Source organism: Galleria mellonella, unplaced genomic scaffold (genome assembly GCF_026898425.1).
Source record: "Galleria mellonella isolate WM207_F2 unplaced genomic scaffold, CSIRO_AGI_GalMel_v1 utg93, whole genome shotgun sequence".
Taxonomy (NCBI): domain Eukaryota; kingdom Metazoa; phylum Arthropoda; class Insecta; order Lepidoptera; family Pyralidae; genus Galleria; species Galleria mellonella.
Window position 1 is genome coordinate 4,506,475 of NW_026442176.1, and position 16,610 is coordinate 4,523,084.

General features: G+C 33.4%; 1 protein-coding gene across 1 annotated transcript in view; it reads right to left on the minus strand.

The window, feature by feature from the left end:
- Positions 1 to 11,404: 11,404 nt before the first annotated feature.
- Positions 11,405 to 16,610, minus strand: part of LOC113513680 (transcription factor SOX-21) — a 69,182-nt gene continuing 63,976 nt past the window's right edge. Inside the window, exon 5 of the mRNA XM_026897668.3 lies at positions 11,405 to 12,128. Within this exon, the coding sequence (XP_026753469.1) occupies positions 11,676 to 12,128 (453 nt within the window). The 3' untranslated portion in view covers positions 11,405 to 11,675. The remainder of the gene's footprint in view (positions 12,129 to 16,610) is intronic.

Genomic DNA, 16,610 nt, shown 5'->3' on the forward strand with positions numbered 1-16,610 from the left:
CCTTATTACAGGAACGAGATGAAAGTGAGATTGAAATTAAGTTGATGTCTGATAAATATGTGGCTCTGAAGAATGACCTAGTGAAGATCAGTACAGACTTTGAAGTTCTACATATCGAAAAAGAAAAACTTCAAGAAATTGTAAATAAATATGATCTGTGCCGAGACACATATGAGTCAGCATTGCAGAAAATCACTCATCTAGAGCGGCACCTTGAGGAAGTTCAATCACAAAATAAATCTTTGTTGGATCACGGGCGGTTGAGTAGTTATAACGAGACCATGGATCTGTATACAGAAATGTTAAATACTACTAGTGATCAAACATCTGCTCTGCCCCTTGTGACCATAGATTTGACAAATACACCAAGCTCCTATAGTAATAAAGTACCTATTAATAGTAGTAAGAAGTTAAAAAAATATGTAAAATTAAATAAATTTATTCGAAAATCAGAAAATTTAGTGAAAAGTCATAAAAAGTGTTTAAAATCAATTATTACTAGGAAGCAAAAAATTGACTTATCAATAGAATTAAATAATTGTAAAGAAAAAATATATAACAAAGATTTAGAAATAGATGAATTATCACAAAAAATTAAACTATTAGAGAACTCGTTGTCCAATTTATCTTTGAAATACGAATCAGCTAAGAATGAAATACATGAATATTCTGATCAGTTGGATAATTTAATAAAATTAGGTAACTACAACATGGAGCGGTTTGTTTCTCTTACGGATAGATGTCACTGTAATTCACCAGAGTCTGATAACTATATCCAACCGTCCCACCATAATCAGTTGAACATTGATATCTCATCCGTCACGGGGCCAGACGTTTCATGTTTACCCACACGAAACAGTACAAAAGTAAATAAATGCAGCACTGTACATGAAACCATCAGGAGAACAATTGTTTATTCAGATGAATTTGGCAAGGATTTAGGTAGTTTATTATCGAACTGCCTCTCGCAACAAGTAATAAATAATTGTTTTCCGGGATCAGGTATATATAAGATTATAAAAAATATAGTAAATGAAAAATATGATATTCACACGACCCTAGTAATAGCGTTAGGGAATTGTTTGCATATGCGTAAATCTGATATAGTTAATTTAATAAAATCATTATATAATATAGTGGAGCTTGGTATAGGTAAAATATTATTATGCGCATTTCCCTACTCTCAATCCCTGACTAATGAACAGAATAAGTTCATTTATAGTATAAATAATTTAATTTATTCGATGACATATCATTGTAATGATATATTTTATTTTGAAAGTAACAAATTTGTTACAAATTATTATATGACGGGAGGTAATTTTTATCTTCCTAAAAAACAAAAAAAGACTATTGCTAGTTTACTAGCGTATAACATTTATGATCCCATTATAAGTAGTATAACGGGTTTAATTAGTAATATTAGTAATTATACTAATAATGTGACATGTGTTAATTTAAACTAACATCTACGACATTGGTTAAGCCACAGGATATGGTCATTATTCATCAAAATATTCGTGGCTTCTCCAGCAAAGAATTAGAATTAAGTCTTTTCTTAGAATCTAACAATGTACGGGTGTTATGTCTGACAGAACATTGGCTTAAACAATATGAAATAATTTGTCCTTTTGAACATTATAATATAGCTAGTTTTTTTGCTAGGAACAATGCCATTCATGGCGGGTCAATTATTATTTTAAAAAATGATGTAGAATATAAAAACCGTCAAGACATTGTAAATATTTCTATTGAGCAAACAATTGAACTATCTTGCGTAGAATTAGTTACTTGTATAATAATTTGCGTTTATCGTCCGCCATCGGCTTGTTTTGATTCTTTTGAACTGGCTATGGAGGAAGCATTGAGACGAGTCGCACGGAGGAATAAAACATTATTTGTATGTGGCGATTTTAATGTTGATTTATTATCGGAATGCTCAATAAGCTTAAGATTGATTAACTTATTTAAATCATTTAATTTGCACAATCTTTTTTTAGAACCCACTAGGGTCGCAGGAAATTCTGCCACTTGTATAGATAATGTTTTTTGTAATTGTGAAGTAAAGGTGAAAATGAATTTCGACTGTCTTGGATCTGATCATTACGGACAAAAAGTTATAATTGAAACTAAGGGATCCAAAGGGACTCAAACAATTACATGCAGACAAATAACACAAAAGAATTTGGCACGTTTTAAAAATAAAATTGAACATAAAATATCTAGTGTCATAGTACCTCAATATGACCCGGACATTGTATGTGAACATATTTTTAATTTAATTGAACATGAAGCTAGCAGTGAATTTAAAACAAAAACATTTTCAACTAATGTAAAATCAAAGTTTTGTGACTGGGCCACGTTTGGTATTTATAAGTCTAGGGCTAATCTTTACGAACTTTACGAAAAACGAAGCTATATATCCGATCCCTTATTTCATGAACATGTAAAATCTTATTCGAAAATATTTAAAAAGGTTTGTCATACAGCTAAGTCTCTCTATTTAGGTAAAATAATAACTAAATCTAAAGATAAAATAAAAGCCACTTGGAAAGTAATAAATAGCGAAACTGGAAAAGTTAATTTTCAAAATAGCAAAATAGCTTTAAATTTTAATAACAAATTGGTAAATTCCGACACAGAGGTCGCGCATACATTCGAATCTTATTTTACTAATATTCCATTAATTACGACACAGGCTCTAAAATCTTCCCCGTCTGCTGCTGAAACTTTACTAACAGACAATGTTAGCAAGTCATCAGCTGTATTTAACTTTAGACATACATCATCAGTAGAAATAATGAAAATATTCAAACAACTTAATAATAAAAAAACAGAGGATCTATGGGGTATATCTGTTAAAATACTGGATAGTGTAATGGAAATTATTGCGCCCTCTCTTGCTTTTATTTTCAATAAATGTATAGATGAAGGTAAATTTCCTAACATAATGAAAATTAGTAAAATCATACCGCTTTTTAAATCTGGAGATAGGAGTGACCCAATAAATTATAGACCTATATCTATACTCCCAGCACTCAGTAAAATTTTTGAAAAAATAATCCTTATGCAACTTGTCAGTTATTTCAATTTAAATAATTTAATCCACAATAGTCAATTCGGTTTTTCCAAAGGTCGTTCAACTACAGACGCAGGTGCAGAGTTGCTTAGACACGTATTTGCTGCATGGGAAACTAAAATGGATGTGATAGGTGTTTTTTGTGACCTTTCTAAGGCTTTTGATTGCGTTGATCATAATACATTGCTAAAAAAACTTGCTTTTTATGGCGTCAAAGACAATGCTTTAAATTTAATAAAATCTTATCTATCTGATAGAATACAGAAAGTGAAGATTAGCAACGCTACGTCTGACGGGTCACTTGTGCAAATGGGTGTACCTCAAGGATCTATTCTCGGTCCATTTTTATTCCTAGTTTACATTAATGATCTCCCATATGCCATGCAGGATAGATGCGGCATAGTATTGTTTGCAGACGATACTTCATTGATTTTTAAAGTTAATAGAATGACTAATAATTATGACGATGTAAATAGTGCTTTGCGGCGTCTCCTGCACTGGTTTACAACTAACAATCTTATGTTAAACGCTAAAAAAACAAAATGTGTTAATTTCTCTCTATCTAAAAGTTTTAATACTAATTGCAATATTAAATTAAATGACGAATCTCTCGAATTTATAGAATCTACTGTCTTTCTAGGAATCACACTAGATAATAAAACACAATGGGGTGCACAAATTCAAAGCCTTGCAGCGAAACTAAGTTCAGCAGCTTTTGCCGTGCGTAAAGTTAGACAGTACACTGATACTGATACTGCTAGATTAGTCTATTTTAGTTATTTTCATAGTTTACTCTCTTATGGAATATTACTATGGGGAAAAGCGGCAGATATTAAGAATATATTCATATTACAAAAACGTGCCGTTCGAGCGATCTACTGTATGAAGAGTCGTGACTCATTAAGAGAGAAATTCAAAGAGGCAAATATTCTCACCGTTGCTTCTCAATTTATATATTCAAATATTCTATATGTTCATAAAAATCTTGACTTATTTCCAAAAAACAGCAATATTCATAATATTAATACTAGATTTAAAGACAAACTTGCTGTCCCCAAGTATCGTTTAGAAAAAGTTAATAGGTCTTTTATGGGAATAGGTATAAAAATTTACAATAAGATACCAAAGGATATGTTGGAATTACCCTTAAATAAATTCAAAATATCTGTTAAATCATATTTACTGAGCAAAGCCTATTACTCACTAAACGATTACTTGAATGACGAGTGTGCATGGCAATAGTTGTTCATGCACTGAATTTTCATTTAATGTTAGACATAGACACCTATATAAATATACATTGTAAATAAACTGGCTTTAAAAAAAAAAGTTATTCAATTGAGTTTCTTGCCAGTTCTTCTCAATTGGATCTATATACCGAACTGGACGGTAGGGTAAATATAAAATTATAATGTAAAAATTTGACGTTCATAAGCGGCTAAAATGTCCTACATGATTAAATGATTTTTTGAATTTTGAATTTTTTTGAATTTAGACGGTCGCTCGATACGCTCGGCGCGCACGATGGTTTCCAGGGGGACCACGGGGCGAGTTCGGCTCGAAAGGATATATTGCTGGTTATGAGACTGATAGTCCGCATTACTAACAATCCCTTTTCCCCTCAAACTATTAGATTAAGTTAGGCACGGTAGATGTCTACATAAATTTGCGTACATATCTCTTCACCTATTATATCGTGGCGATAAAATAATTCGATGTCGTGCTGTGCTTCGGTTCGGTTCGAAATAAAACCGTTTATTTCATTTCTCAATAGTTTTGTTGCTAATCGTACTCGTAGCAAATCGTAGTGAACACTATCATTACGCGAGATCGGACATTTAACTTGCATTGTAATGCCGTAGTGTGAAATGACACGTGCCACCGTAATATTTGTTCAAATATTTATATAAAGACTACCTTTAACCCGCGACTTTGTTCGTGTAGACCCAGCATGCTTACTGACCGGGATAAAAAGTGGCTTATATCCTTCTCCGAAAGAAAGGTTCTTGAGTGGCTAAACCGTATGAGCAAACGAAGTGCACGACGTTAGGAGGTTATGTGAAATGTTACATATAATGTGAAAGTTTTGTTTATACTTTACCTTTAGCACCTTAAAGGCTTAATAAATCAATATGAAATTTGGTATACACGTACTTTATAACATGGAGAAGTATAGCATAGGCCTCTCCCATAGATTGCCATAAGGAACGGTTTTGAGCCACCTTCATCCACTGACTCACTGCAATGCATTTGAGGTCGCCACTCTATCTAGTGGAGGGTCGTCCTACGTTGAGTGACCACTCAAGAACCTTTCTTCCCCATTGGTTTATTTAACATATTATTCATACATTCAACCAGTTATTATGGTTGCCAATTACGAAACTATTTAAATAAAAATCTACGACTACGTATAAACCCGCGATGGGCACTTGAAAAAATCAGTACCCTGGCTCTCGAGTGTCTGACAAAGGTGTATTTACTAGTGTCTGATTCTGTTTGCAGTAAAAACAATCGGTGTCTGCAAACGACACCGGCGCGCCGATTGTTTGTGCTCGTGCGTTTTGTCATAATATTGCGTATTCCCCAGGGGAGCGTGCACTTGGTATACAGGACGTGTTTATTACGTGTTTAATCATTTTGTATGATACAATAACAAACAAGCTGACGGCCCGCCTGATGGAAAGCAGGGAGTCATTTATAGAGATAAACATCACAGAATGCACTGTGTATATCTATGTAGTCTACATCTACCTTTTCAACTGACTCCAAAAAGAGAGAAAGATTCTCAGTTGGATTGTATTTTTATTTTATGGTTGTAACTTCATAACTCCGTTAGTTATAAACCGATTTGGAAAATTCTTTTTATATGCGAAAAAAACGTACTTACAGATTGGTCCCATAGAAATGTTATCAAAATCGATTCAGCACTTTAGTTTTTTAAACCAAAGTCACTGGTTATACCATAATTGAAGTTTTTTTTTTTATGAAATCCAATCTTATATCTCGGTCAACGGGACTGGCACTACCATATTTGGTTTGATCAATTAATTTCCATTTGTCATCGAAGTAATTTAGTTACATTCACATTGGTATCAGCCTGTAAACCACCTACCCATTACCGCGGGGGGTATTCATTTGTTTATGTTATTACAGCATATTTTGCCGTACAAAAGAGGCCCAGTTGTTTATTTTATGCCAAATCACTACCCTAGCGAGCCGGCGCAATGATATCTATAAAGTGCGCATATTTTATTAAAAAACATAGGGGAGCATTGGAGCGTTGATAATGGACTGTTTATTTGTGATTAGTGTACTTCATTTTTTTATTCTGTACCTTATTTTTGTCGCAATAGGGTTGACACTACACAAGTTCAATTTAGCAGTGGAAATAGTGATTTTTGTTAAACATAATTGAAAAGTATTTATTATTTTAACGAATTAAACGGACAATATGCGATAATAGCAGAATAAATGTTTATATTTTATATTAATATTTTATTACTCTAATAAAATAAGGGCGACTAGGAGTTCTCTATGTCGATGTTGGCTAAATTTATTTACACAGCTTACGTTTTAAGTGCTTTTGAAAATGAATAAAAATGATACTGTTCTTAATTTCACTGTACTTTTTTACCTTTACTATATTTGGTTGTATTTTTTTTCTTTCTTTTATGTTTGTTACCTTATAACTCTGTCAGTTCTAAACCGATTTAAAAGATTTTTTCCATTCTCTGAAAGGATTTACTTACAGATTGGTACCGTAGAAATTATATCAAAATCGGTGCAGTACTTTAGTTTTTTGATCAATATAGATGATTTTATCATCAAATCAATCACTCATATAAATTGTACATTTTCAATCTAATGTGTCTACGAAATATCTTGTTGTTTAGCGATGTATGCATTCACGATGGAAGTAATTGTTTTTGTAGAGTAAAATGTACTTATCGTGATTTCGAACGATAATTTTTTTTGGTTTTTTTCTTTATTCTTTTATATTTATGTTATTTTTTATAATATTTAGAATGGCTAACAAGTTGACGGTCCATCTCATGGAAAGTGGTAACCCTCGCCTTTAGACATGAAAAGGGTAGTTGCACATTATATAAACAGCTTATTCAGCATTCCTGCGCGTACGCTGTTATTCATAATTATAACGCCTGTGTTAATAAAAAACTCGCAGCACGTAGACGTCTTTTGATTTCGTACATACGAACTAACGCTACAAAACAATACATGTTTAAAGCAAACAGCTTATACATTTTGGTCCTTCGAGCCGGATAGTTTAACAAGTACTGCGGATATTATAGAGAGTGTACTGATCACAGTATGGGCTGATGCCCACGATACACCTCTTGCGTTACCATTTCTGAAAAATAAGGTTTTATTTATGCCTTCGTCCCCTGTAATTCCCTAGTCTTCAAAGCTTCTTCATGGCCGAAATTTGAGTGGGATACTTACCCAAGCACTGGTAACATTTCTTTCTTTACCCATTATTTAAGTTCTCGATCAGTGCCGATTTTATTATGCCACTGAGAAAAATATTATATTTGTTTGGAATGGCAAGTTTTAACCGTCGCATGTACACATGTATGTATGTAGTATAAAAAGACCATGGGCATTCCATACTGCGTATACCCATTGCGTTTAATATAAAAATATTGGTTCTAAGATTATCATCATCATCAACTCACCCAATAACTGTCCACTACTGAACATAGGCCTCCCCCTATTGGGGGGTTTTGCCAATAGTTGCCATGCTCGGCAGTCGGGTTGGCAATCGCAGTTAGGCTTTGATTATGTATTAAGAGGGAGGCTGCTGCCCATCATCGAGACCCTTAAGTACCTTTAATCGCCTCTTATGACACCCACGGATAAGGAATCGTTGGCCCATTCTAGTTTTAGAATGGTTCTAGATTAATAAAACACAGAATACATTTTGACAGTATATATTTTTTTAATTAAAATCTAATAGTCTCATAGTTACAATCGACCCAACTTTACAATGAACTTCCATTTACAAATAAACTTACGTCGTTCGTATTTTAAAATATCTATTCAAAATTCTATGTACTATTTGGGAACAATTTAAATTAGGAATATTGTTTTTTTTTTTTATTCTTTTTCTCTATAAGGCCAGATCCCTACTTTAATAACGGTCTCGATTTGCCCTCGTACTACTCTCGGTATGGTCAGTAGAAAAAGTTCGAGATTTGATCGAAAGAGGATTAGATGAATGTGAACGAAATGTGAGTCGATTTTAAGGCGTTTTCTCTTTAAACCTATTTTTAAACATAAACTTTTAAATTGATATGATAGTGAAATGTTATAATAAAGGACTAATATAAACTATTTTATAATAGATTTAAGTCAAACTAAGTTTATGATGGTCAATAAAAGTATAATTTTGCGAAACTACCAAATAAAAAATTAGGCTAAGAGATAGGTTAGATACATTAGAGAAATGGCGCCTGAGAATCTACCCCATTGTCTCTTACATAACAACTCCCTTATTTATAAAAACATGAAATATCTCAGAAATTTATTTTAACTTTTTTTTTATGTACTACTTACAATGGCACACAAGCTGACGCCACCTAATGGAAAGTGGTAACCGTCGCCTATAGACATGAGCAGTATCATGGACATAACAGAGTATACTGTTTCGCCCATGATACCCCCCATGCGTTGCTATTCCTGAGGACTCAGGTGTTTGTCCTCTGTACCCAGTAAATTCACGCCACCCTTCAAACCGAAACACAGCCATGCAACACAACTGCTTCACGGTTGAAACACGAATGGGACAGAGGTACCCAAGCAATCGACTATTATACAAAGTCTCCCTATCTCTTTCTTTTGTACTAAATTCCTAATTTGGAAGAACGTAACAAAACAGTAGGAAAACTGTATGGAACGTCTATTTGCCCAAGGGTCGGTACAAGGCAAACGTTCTCGGGGTAGATCACCAACGCGATGGACTGACCTCATCAAAACGGCCACACAGCAATCTATTGTGAAATGCTCTAGCTCGGCTGTGAGCAGAAGTCGATGGGGACGCATTGCGAGGACCTCAATCGCGAAGGAGGGCCTCGTCGACGATCCACTATCATCATAAAAACCACGACCACTCTGTCAAGAGTGTACAACTGAAGAGAGAGAGAAGAAAAGAGTGTAATAGTTAAAATAGATTTGTAGAGGGAAGAAAAATTAAATTCATAAAATTTATTTTTATGAATTGAGGTATATTATCAGACCGAGAGCGAATCGAAACCGGTACTAGTGTGGATCAGGCCTAATTCTAATCACTCTGGTTTTGATGAAATAATAAGTAGATTAAAAACAATTCAACTACCAAAGTAAAATTAGAACTAAAGAAAAAAAAAATTTAAAAAGTGATAGTTTATGGCAATATTAATAGGTAAATGCAGTGTTATGGCTCTTTCACACAGTCCGAGAGGACCGTTGCGATTTTTATTGTTACAGGCGGATATTTACACTGGACAAATAAATATTTTTTTACTTCTAATTTTTTATTTTTAATATATAATTATTCTTCTAACTGTAGCAGACTTAACGGAAAATATTCGCAAAAAATTCAATACATAACATTAATGTACAAAATTAATTTGTAATCTTGATTCGTCATACATACAAAATAAAATTGAGAAACAAAGTCGGTCATACAATGGTTTTAAAGTCGAATATTATAAATATAGTTTGGTCCGCGAGTCGTGTCACTCATTATTTTTGGAAACTTTCGTGTTGGCAACATTATCAATCTGTCAATCTAAGTGTCACTGATTCTCTTTTCATATATCGTCCCTTATTTTTCTTTATAATTTTGAATTTAAAATGGCTAAACCTATTAAAAGTAGTATTTTTTTTTATTGTGGCATGTTATTTACCATGATTAAGAATTATGATCGGTTAAAAAGTGACATGGAGCAAGTACTTGTAGAAAAACGACGAACTTTCGAAGAAATTGTTTCGTAAGCAGGTATGACATTGAAGAAAAAGATTTTGATACTTTACTGGCTTTTTAGCGGTCATAAGAATATTTGTGTGCGAAATGTAACAGTTTTTAGACGATTTTTACATGCGATTAATTTCTTTGTTTCCAGATGGTTTACACGATGAACCTAAACAAAAGATTAAGGATTTAATTGAAGATCTGAAAAAGATTGACAATGATGATTTCATCCACCATGAAAAAGTATATCTGGAAAGAATCTCCAATATGACAGGTGACTACATTTATGATAAACAATTCTTGTAAAATTCAATATTACAATGATTTTTTTCTTGTTTTCCAGAAGTATCTGTTAGAACTTTTAAAAGAATAAAAAAAGAGGATGCTGTCAACAAAGGTGTGTGTGTCATTCAAAGTGATGGTAGTGATTATGACGATTTATAGTATTAGTAGTAGTTATTAGTTAACAGAATAAAGATATAACAATAAGAATTAAATATATTCCTTTGAGAATAATGATACAAGTATAAAAAAAAAGTATTTCGCAGTATTTTCAGTATTACCCTAACATATTTTTTAAAATTTGTCACGGTTTTAGGTGGACACGACTCGCTGGTCAAAGTCTATAAATTAAATATGAAAAACTTTTCTTCCATAATTTACATATTATTCTAACATCGTGGACTATATTTACAGATTTTTTTTGTTGAATAGTCGTTGTAATTCATTTTGGACTTTCTTCTAAATCCATAGTATTAAAAGTTACTGTGATTGTTTCTTTGAGATTTACTTAAAATAAAACAGAAAATCATAACCTTTTGAATCACATGCATTAAGTGATTAATAAAGTTTAGGTAAGTTGCAAATAAATCTATTCATAAAAACTTTTCGATTAGTGTTCTCATGATAATGAGCAAGACAGCAAACGTTGCCGTCTCATTCTTTTTGAATTCAGTAGCGGTAACGATTTTATCGATAAATTTGTTTGTTACCTTGTTAATAACGCATATTACTTAATAAGAAAACAATGTCTGAATAAGATTTAAAAAAAAAAATATCACAGTAACAAATAATCGTTAACTACTTAAATAACTAAAATTATATTTACACGTGTAGGTAATAGAATGCCTACATAACAACGATATCTTAATCTAAAACTACGAAAGGAAAATCAAAGAGGAACTTTGGGAGATCACGAAAACGTGATCGTAAAAAAAAAAAAAAAACATATCACTGGTTCAGAAAAGGCAACTAAATTGAACATAATAAATAACACACAGACAATTATTGAAAAAATCAGATACAATAAACATAACGTCACATTAAAATATACAATAAAAAAAAAATCAATAGCGTTTTACATTTTAAGCAAAACGTAGTCATATTTATTCCTGTTATAAATTCCTGTCACTTCGATAGACTGTTTTTCAGTACATATTCATACATTTGAAGCCAAGTTAACTCAAGCCATGATCGCAGTAGGTACGTTTGAATCGCACGTTTATTACAGAAAAATCGCAGCGGACGAAAGACCATTGTGAACTCTCCCTAATAAAACGATAATATGGAGTTACATTTTCACAAGTGTAAAACAATTAAAAATTAACAGTCAAACTAAGCTTCAGGTCAGAATATGACAGTCAGTGGCCTTCGAAATTCTGATCCACCTTGCGCCCCCTGGGTATACTGGCCAGGGTACTGAGGCATTAAAAGACTTGATGATCCTTGGTAGTAAGGAAGCGATGGTGACGGATTTGACCCAGAGGACGTGCTGCCCTCAGGTCTGTCCTGGTTTTTGGGTGTCACATCAGGGGATTCAGTTGGGGAGCGCGGGGATAGACTAGATGGCGCGGAGTTGACGGCCGAACTCAGTCCTGCCATCGCAGCGGCTGACGCTTCGGTATACATCTTGCTTATGTCCATTGGATAGGACCTTTGTTGCTGCTGGTCCATGTACATGTAGGCTTTGGAGAGCGCCGCCGAGTCCAGGTATCCTCGTGATGGATCAGGGTACATGCCGTAACTCCTGTACTTTTCAGCTTCTATTGAGTACTTGGACATGTCCATTGACGAGCTCATCTGTAACAGATAGTTTTATATTAGACTAGCTTTTACCCGCGAATTTGTCTGCGTTTTATAATGTTGACGATAATTAGGACTTTCGAATTCAGGTGTCTTTTTAGACGTATATTGACCAAATAGGCTATGTGCTGAAGAAGAGCCAAATTAAAAATACCTGTAACCGGCGAGCGTATATGAAAAGATTGATGAATATGGAAGAAGCGAAAGAGGCTTGTTTGAATTGAAGCATTTGGCGTTCCATTGTTTCTGCCTACCCTAATGGGAGACAGGCGTGACAGATATGTACGTATGTATGTTTCTTTTTAGCTTAACCTGCGCTATTGGTTCATGCTGCATACTGGTAATGGTGTACTGGTAACTGGTGAGAGATTAAAACAGAAACTTAAAATTAGTTGGCTTGTGATTAATTCATCTCCTGGTGGGGGAAAGGGACTGTTAGTAATGAGCTCTAATATTTCTATTACTAGTAATATACTCTATCAGGTGGATCTCCATGCGGTTCCCCCTGGAAACCATCGTGATTAAGTCATGATGGGCTAATTAACCTGCTTCCATCCTCAACTATCATCTCTTACTGGTGTCTCGCCAATGTAAGCTGATGGCGCAAGTGGGGTTACCATTCCAATATCACCCATTAAAAATAGTACCTCCTAGTGGTCTTCAGGTGGGACTGCGTGGAGGTCGATATGGTATTAGCTAGCAGTGGGGCTGCTGGTCATCATTACTAACAATCCTGCCTAATTTGTGTTAATGGATAAGTATATTTAGAATACCGTGCCGTGTGGTCCCGGCGTAGAATAGGCCACCCCTTGCTTGCTTTTTGGGTGTCGTAAGAGGCGACTAATAGAATGACAGATGGGCAGTAGCTCTTGAGACATCACCAAAGCTTAACAACTCTTGTGTATTGGAAGGAACTGGCTTACAAGGCACAGGTTACCCTAATTTGTAAGCTAGGGCAAAAAACATGTAACTGTGTAACCCTGTATTTGTTTAATAAAGTTTATTAACAACGGTTGCCAACCCGCCTGCTAAGCGTGGCTGGAACTACTGGAAACCCCCTTCTTTATGAGAAAGGCTTATGCTCAGCAGTGGGCACTTAAAGGCTGATATGGCGTTATTTAGTGTATCGAGCCCGAATGCTGGTGGAAGCCGTGATCATATCTTTTTAACAGAAACACGTCACATTTAAACATATAGTTTTAAATAATATTATTTTTAATATACAATATAATTTATCGTTTACACGAACGAGTATCGAGAAAAAAAAAAGCAAAAAAAAAAATTTATTTATAAAATATTTTCACAATCGACATAAAATTTGTATCTCTATTTATTATAATATCCATAAATAAATATTTGGTAAAAACATTATAAATGATTTAATAATAATTTATTACGAACAATTTATTAACATATTGTTGTTTGAATGATGTCGAATCAGCACGTACGTTGATTGTGAAATCAAACAATTTTATATGTTTTAACCATATTTCATAAATAATAATAATTCAATGAAAATTGAATAATATTTTCATATGAATAGCATCCGAGCTTTCTATATGATTGTCATTTGATTTATATCTTTAATACCTTGTTATATGATATATAATGCAGTGTACAACGCGAGTACGTACACACTGGTGTATATTACGTGGTCGGAGACACAAATCAAGTGATACAATAGGCTCATATAATGGTTCCAATGTGAAATTTTTAATGAACTGGACCCTACACAATATTGTGAGGAAAATATCGTGGGCTGAGACATACGAGCGTTCAGTTCGTCGAACGTACAATCAGTTTTACGAGTATTATATTTGACTTGGTACAATTTGTATATAATCTTGGCGCGTCTTTTTATATATCTCTTTTACATAGAGATCATCGTAATGGTAATATTCTCATATTAATGAAATTACAACGTACAGAGGTATAATGCCTTAGCCCTTAGAAATAGCAACGCAAGAAGGGCATCATGGGCAACATATTACATCAGTAATTTACCAGAATCACTAAACAAAATTCGTTTGCTTTGGCACCTCTGTCCAATTCGTATTTCTACCGTAAAACAGTTGTGTTTGGATGGCTGTGTTTCGGTTTGAAGATATGGCAAAAAGTACACTCTGTTGAGTTCATGGTACTGTACATATTTATAGACGACGGGTACCACTTTCCATCAAGTGGGCTGCCAGCTTGTTTGTCATTCTAATTCGCTTAAAAAGAATATTAGCCCACTAACACCACTGTCAGACTGGCGGCTTGATTATATTTCATGTTTTACTTCTACTACACTGGGATATTATGATAGATTCCAATAAATATTTCATTTATATACATTTTAGAACAAGAAAATAGTAATACACTATAATTTTAGTTCACCGCCATCTCAGTGAACAGATGTACTAACATAGAGATAGTACTCAAATATTATGGACATTTGTTTGTGTTATTACATTAACATTGTTCTTAAACTACAAAAGATTCTATAATACATTATATTTCTGTATTATATAATAAATTTAGTATCAATATGGTCCTATACGAAATTTATTTCGATTCGGTTAAAAAAACTAAAATCGGTTTAGATTATCCAAATATATCGGTGATATAAAAAAATAATGTATCACTGCATCATAAAACATCAATCGCCAATTTTTTTAATTTTAAATTCGAAAAAAGAATTAGGAAGTTCTATTTTTTTCAAAAATAGAATACAAGTCGAGCATGCTCGCCACACGCACAGCCTATACGTATTAAACGTTATCGTTTAACGTACGATCCTCGGTGACCGCTAGCGCGCTAAATCAGGATTAGGCGGACATATAGACATTCAACTACACGGTTTACGGCCGTGCCCAATGTACTTTATACCGTCTAAGTTACGGCCGAGGAAAAATTCTCTAACTCACATTAATATATCTTCACCACACACGCTACCACTCGCGTAATACGTATTCGACTTGTTTACGCGCAAATAGCGACAGTTGCGTTACGTTGCGTTTTGCGAGTAATTTTACGCATTCGCTTAAATTATATAATGTATTATATATGTATATTAATAACGCAACCCCCTTAAAAAGTAATTGTTTTATTTAATAAAAAGAAACAGCTTTTATAACATCCCGAAATTCGAATGTAGAAAAAAAAAGAAATAATTTAATCGAAGAAGCATGCGACCCACACAGTAGCGCACAAAACAAGAAACAAAATAAACAAAAAAATTGTATACAAATAAAAGATTAAATTCAGTCCAATTAAAGTCTAAATTAAAAAAAAAAACACTAAAATAATGAATAAATAAATAAATAAACAAACAAACAGTAGGATAACTCTTGAATCCAACATCGATATCAATCCAATCTATTGCCAGTGACATTTTATACTGCACTTACAATAACAGGAATTAGCTTATAATTGTGATCGGTTTACAATAGTTTGCATTGGCAAGTTGCACTAATACGCAGCTATCAAAACAGTATGGAACCATAGCAGATAGATAGATAATTTATTTACATTACTTACAGCACACAAATTACAACACAAACATATACATAATACACAGTAAAAGAGATAAAAGAATGAAAACCAAAAAAAGCAATAAAAAAAAACAAAATGCAAAATATACAAAACAAGAATTTCCTTTTTCTTCTTTCATGCGTGTGCCATAGCAATACAAAATGGTATGTAGCATAAAAATATCAATATTCGTAACGGATATGCGGATAACCGACGCGTACCTGATTTCACGGCGTATTACCGTCCGGTCCGCCGCTAATGAGTGCCACTAAGCAACCGTGAACCTCAATAAACTTCATACATCAACATAATCGAATACAGAAATCACAATGGTTCGTTAATCGAAATTATCGATCGGTACGATTTTAATGGCCAGCACCGACTGTTTACTATTAGATAAAAGAAACAATGTTTTATCTATGGTATTTACTTTTTGAATCGAAATCACAAAGGAGATTCTATTCGATTATATATTTTTATGTTCGCTAACTCTGTTAGTTCTAAATCGATTTCGAAAATTCTTTTTGTACCTGAAAGGAAATACTTACAGAATGGTCTCAAAAAATTTTTATCATAATCGGTTTAGTAGTTTAGTTTTTAAATCAAAATTACTTGTTAAAATAGTTTTTTTGTGAGACAAAATTTTTAGTTATCTGTTTGAAAAAACAAAATATTGGTTGTAAACTTTCAGGTCATAATATACTATATTATCCATATATGCTCATGTCTATAGGCGACGGCTACCACTTTCCATCAGGTTACGCCATCAGCTTGTTTGTCATTCTAAGTTGTATCCAAAAAAAAATTATTGCCAATATGTCTCCAAGGGGCTTAATACAAATTAGAGGTAAAAGTATTTCATTTCAATTCAGAACTCAAAAATATCAGAATGTTATATGTATTTAATGCTTTTGTGTTTCAGCAGGGAAGCCTTACTTCAAATCTATTGTTTCCAATTACATT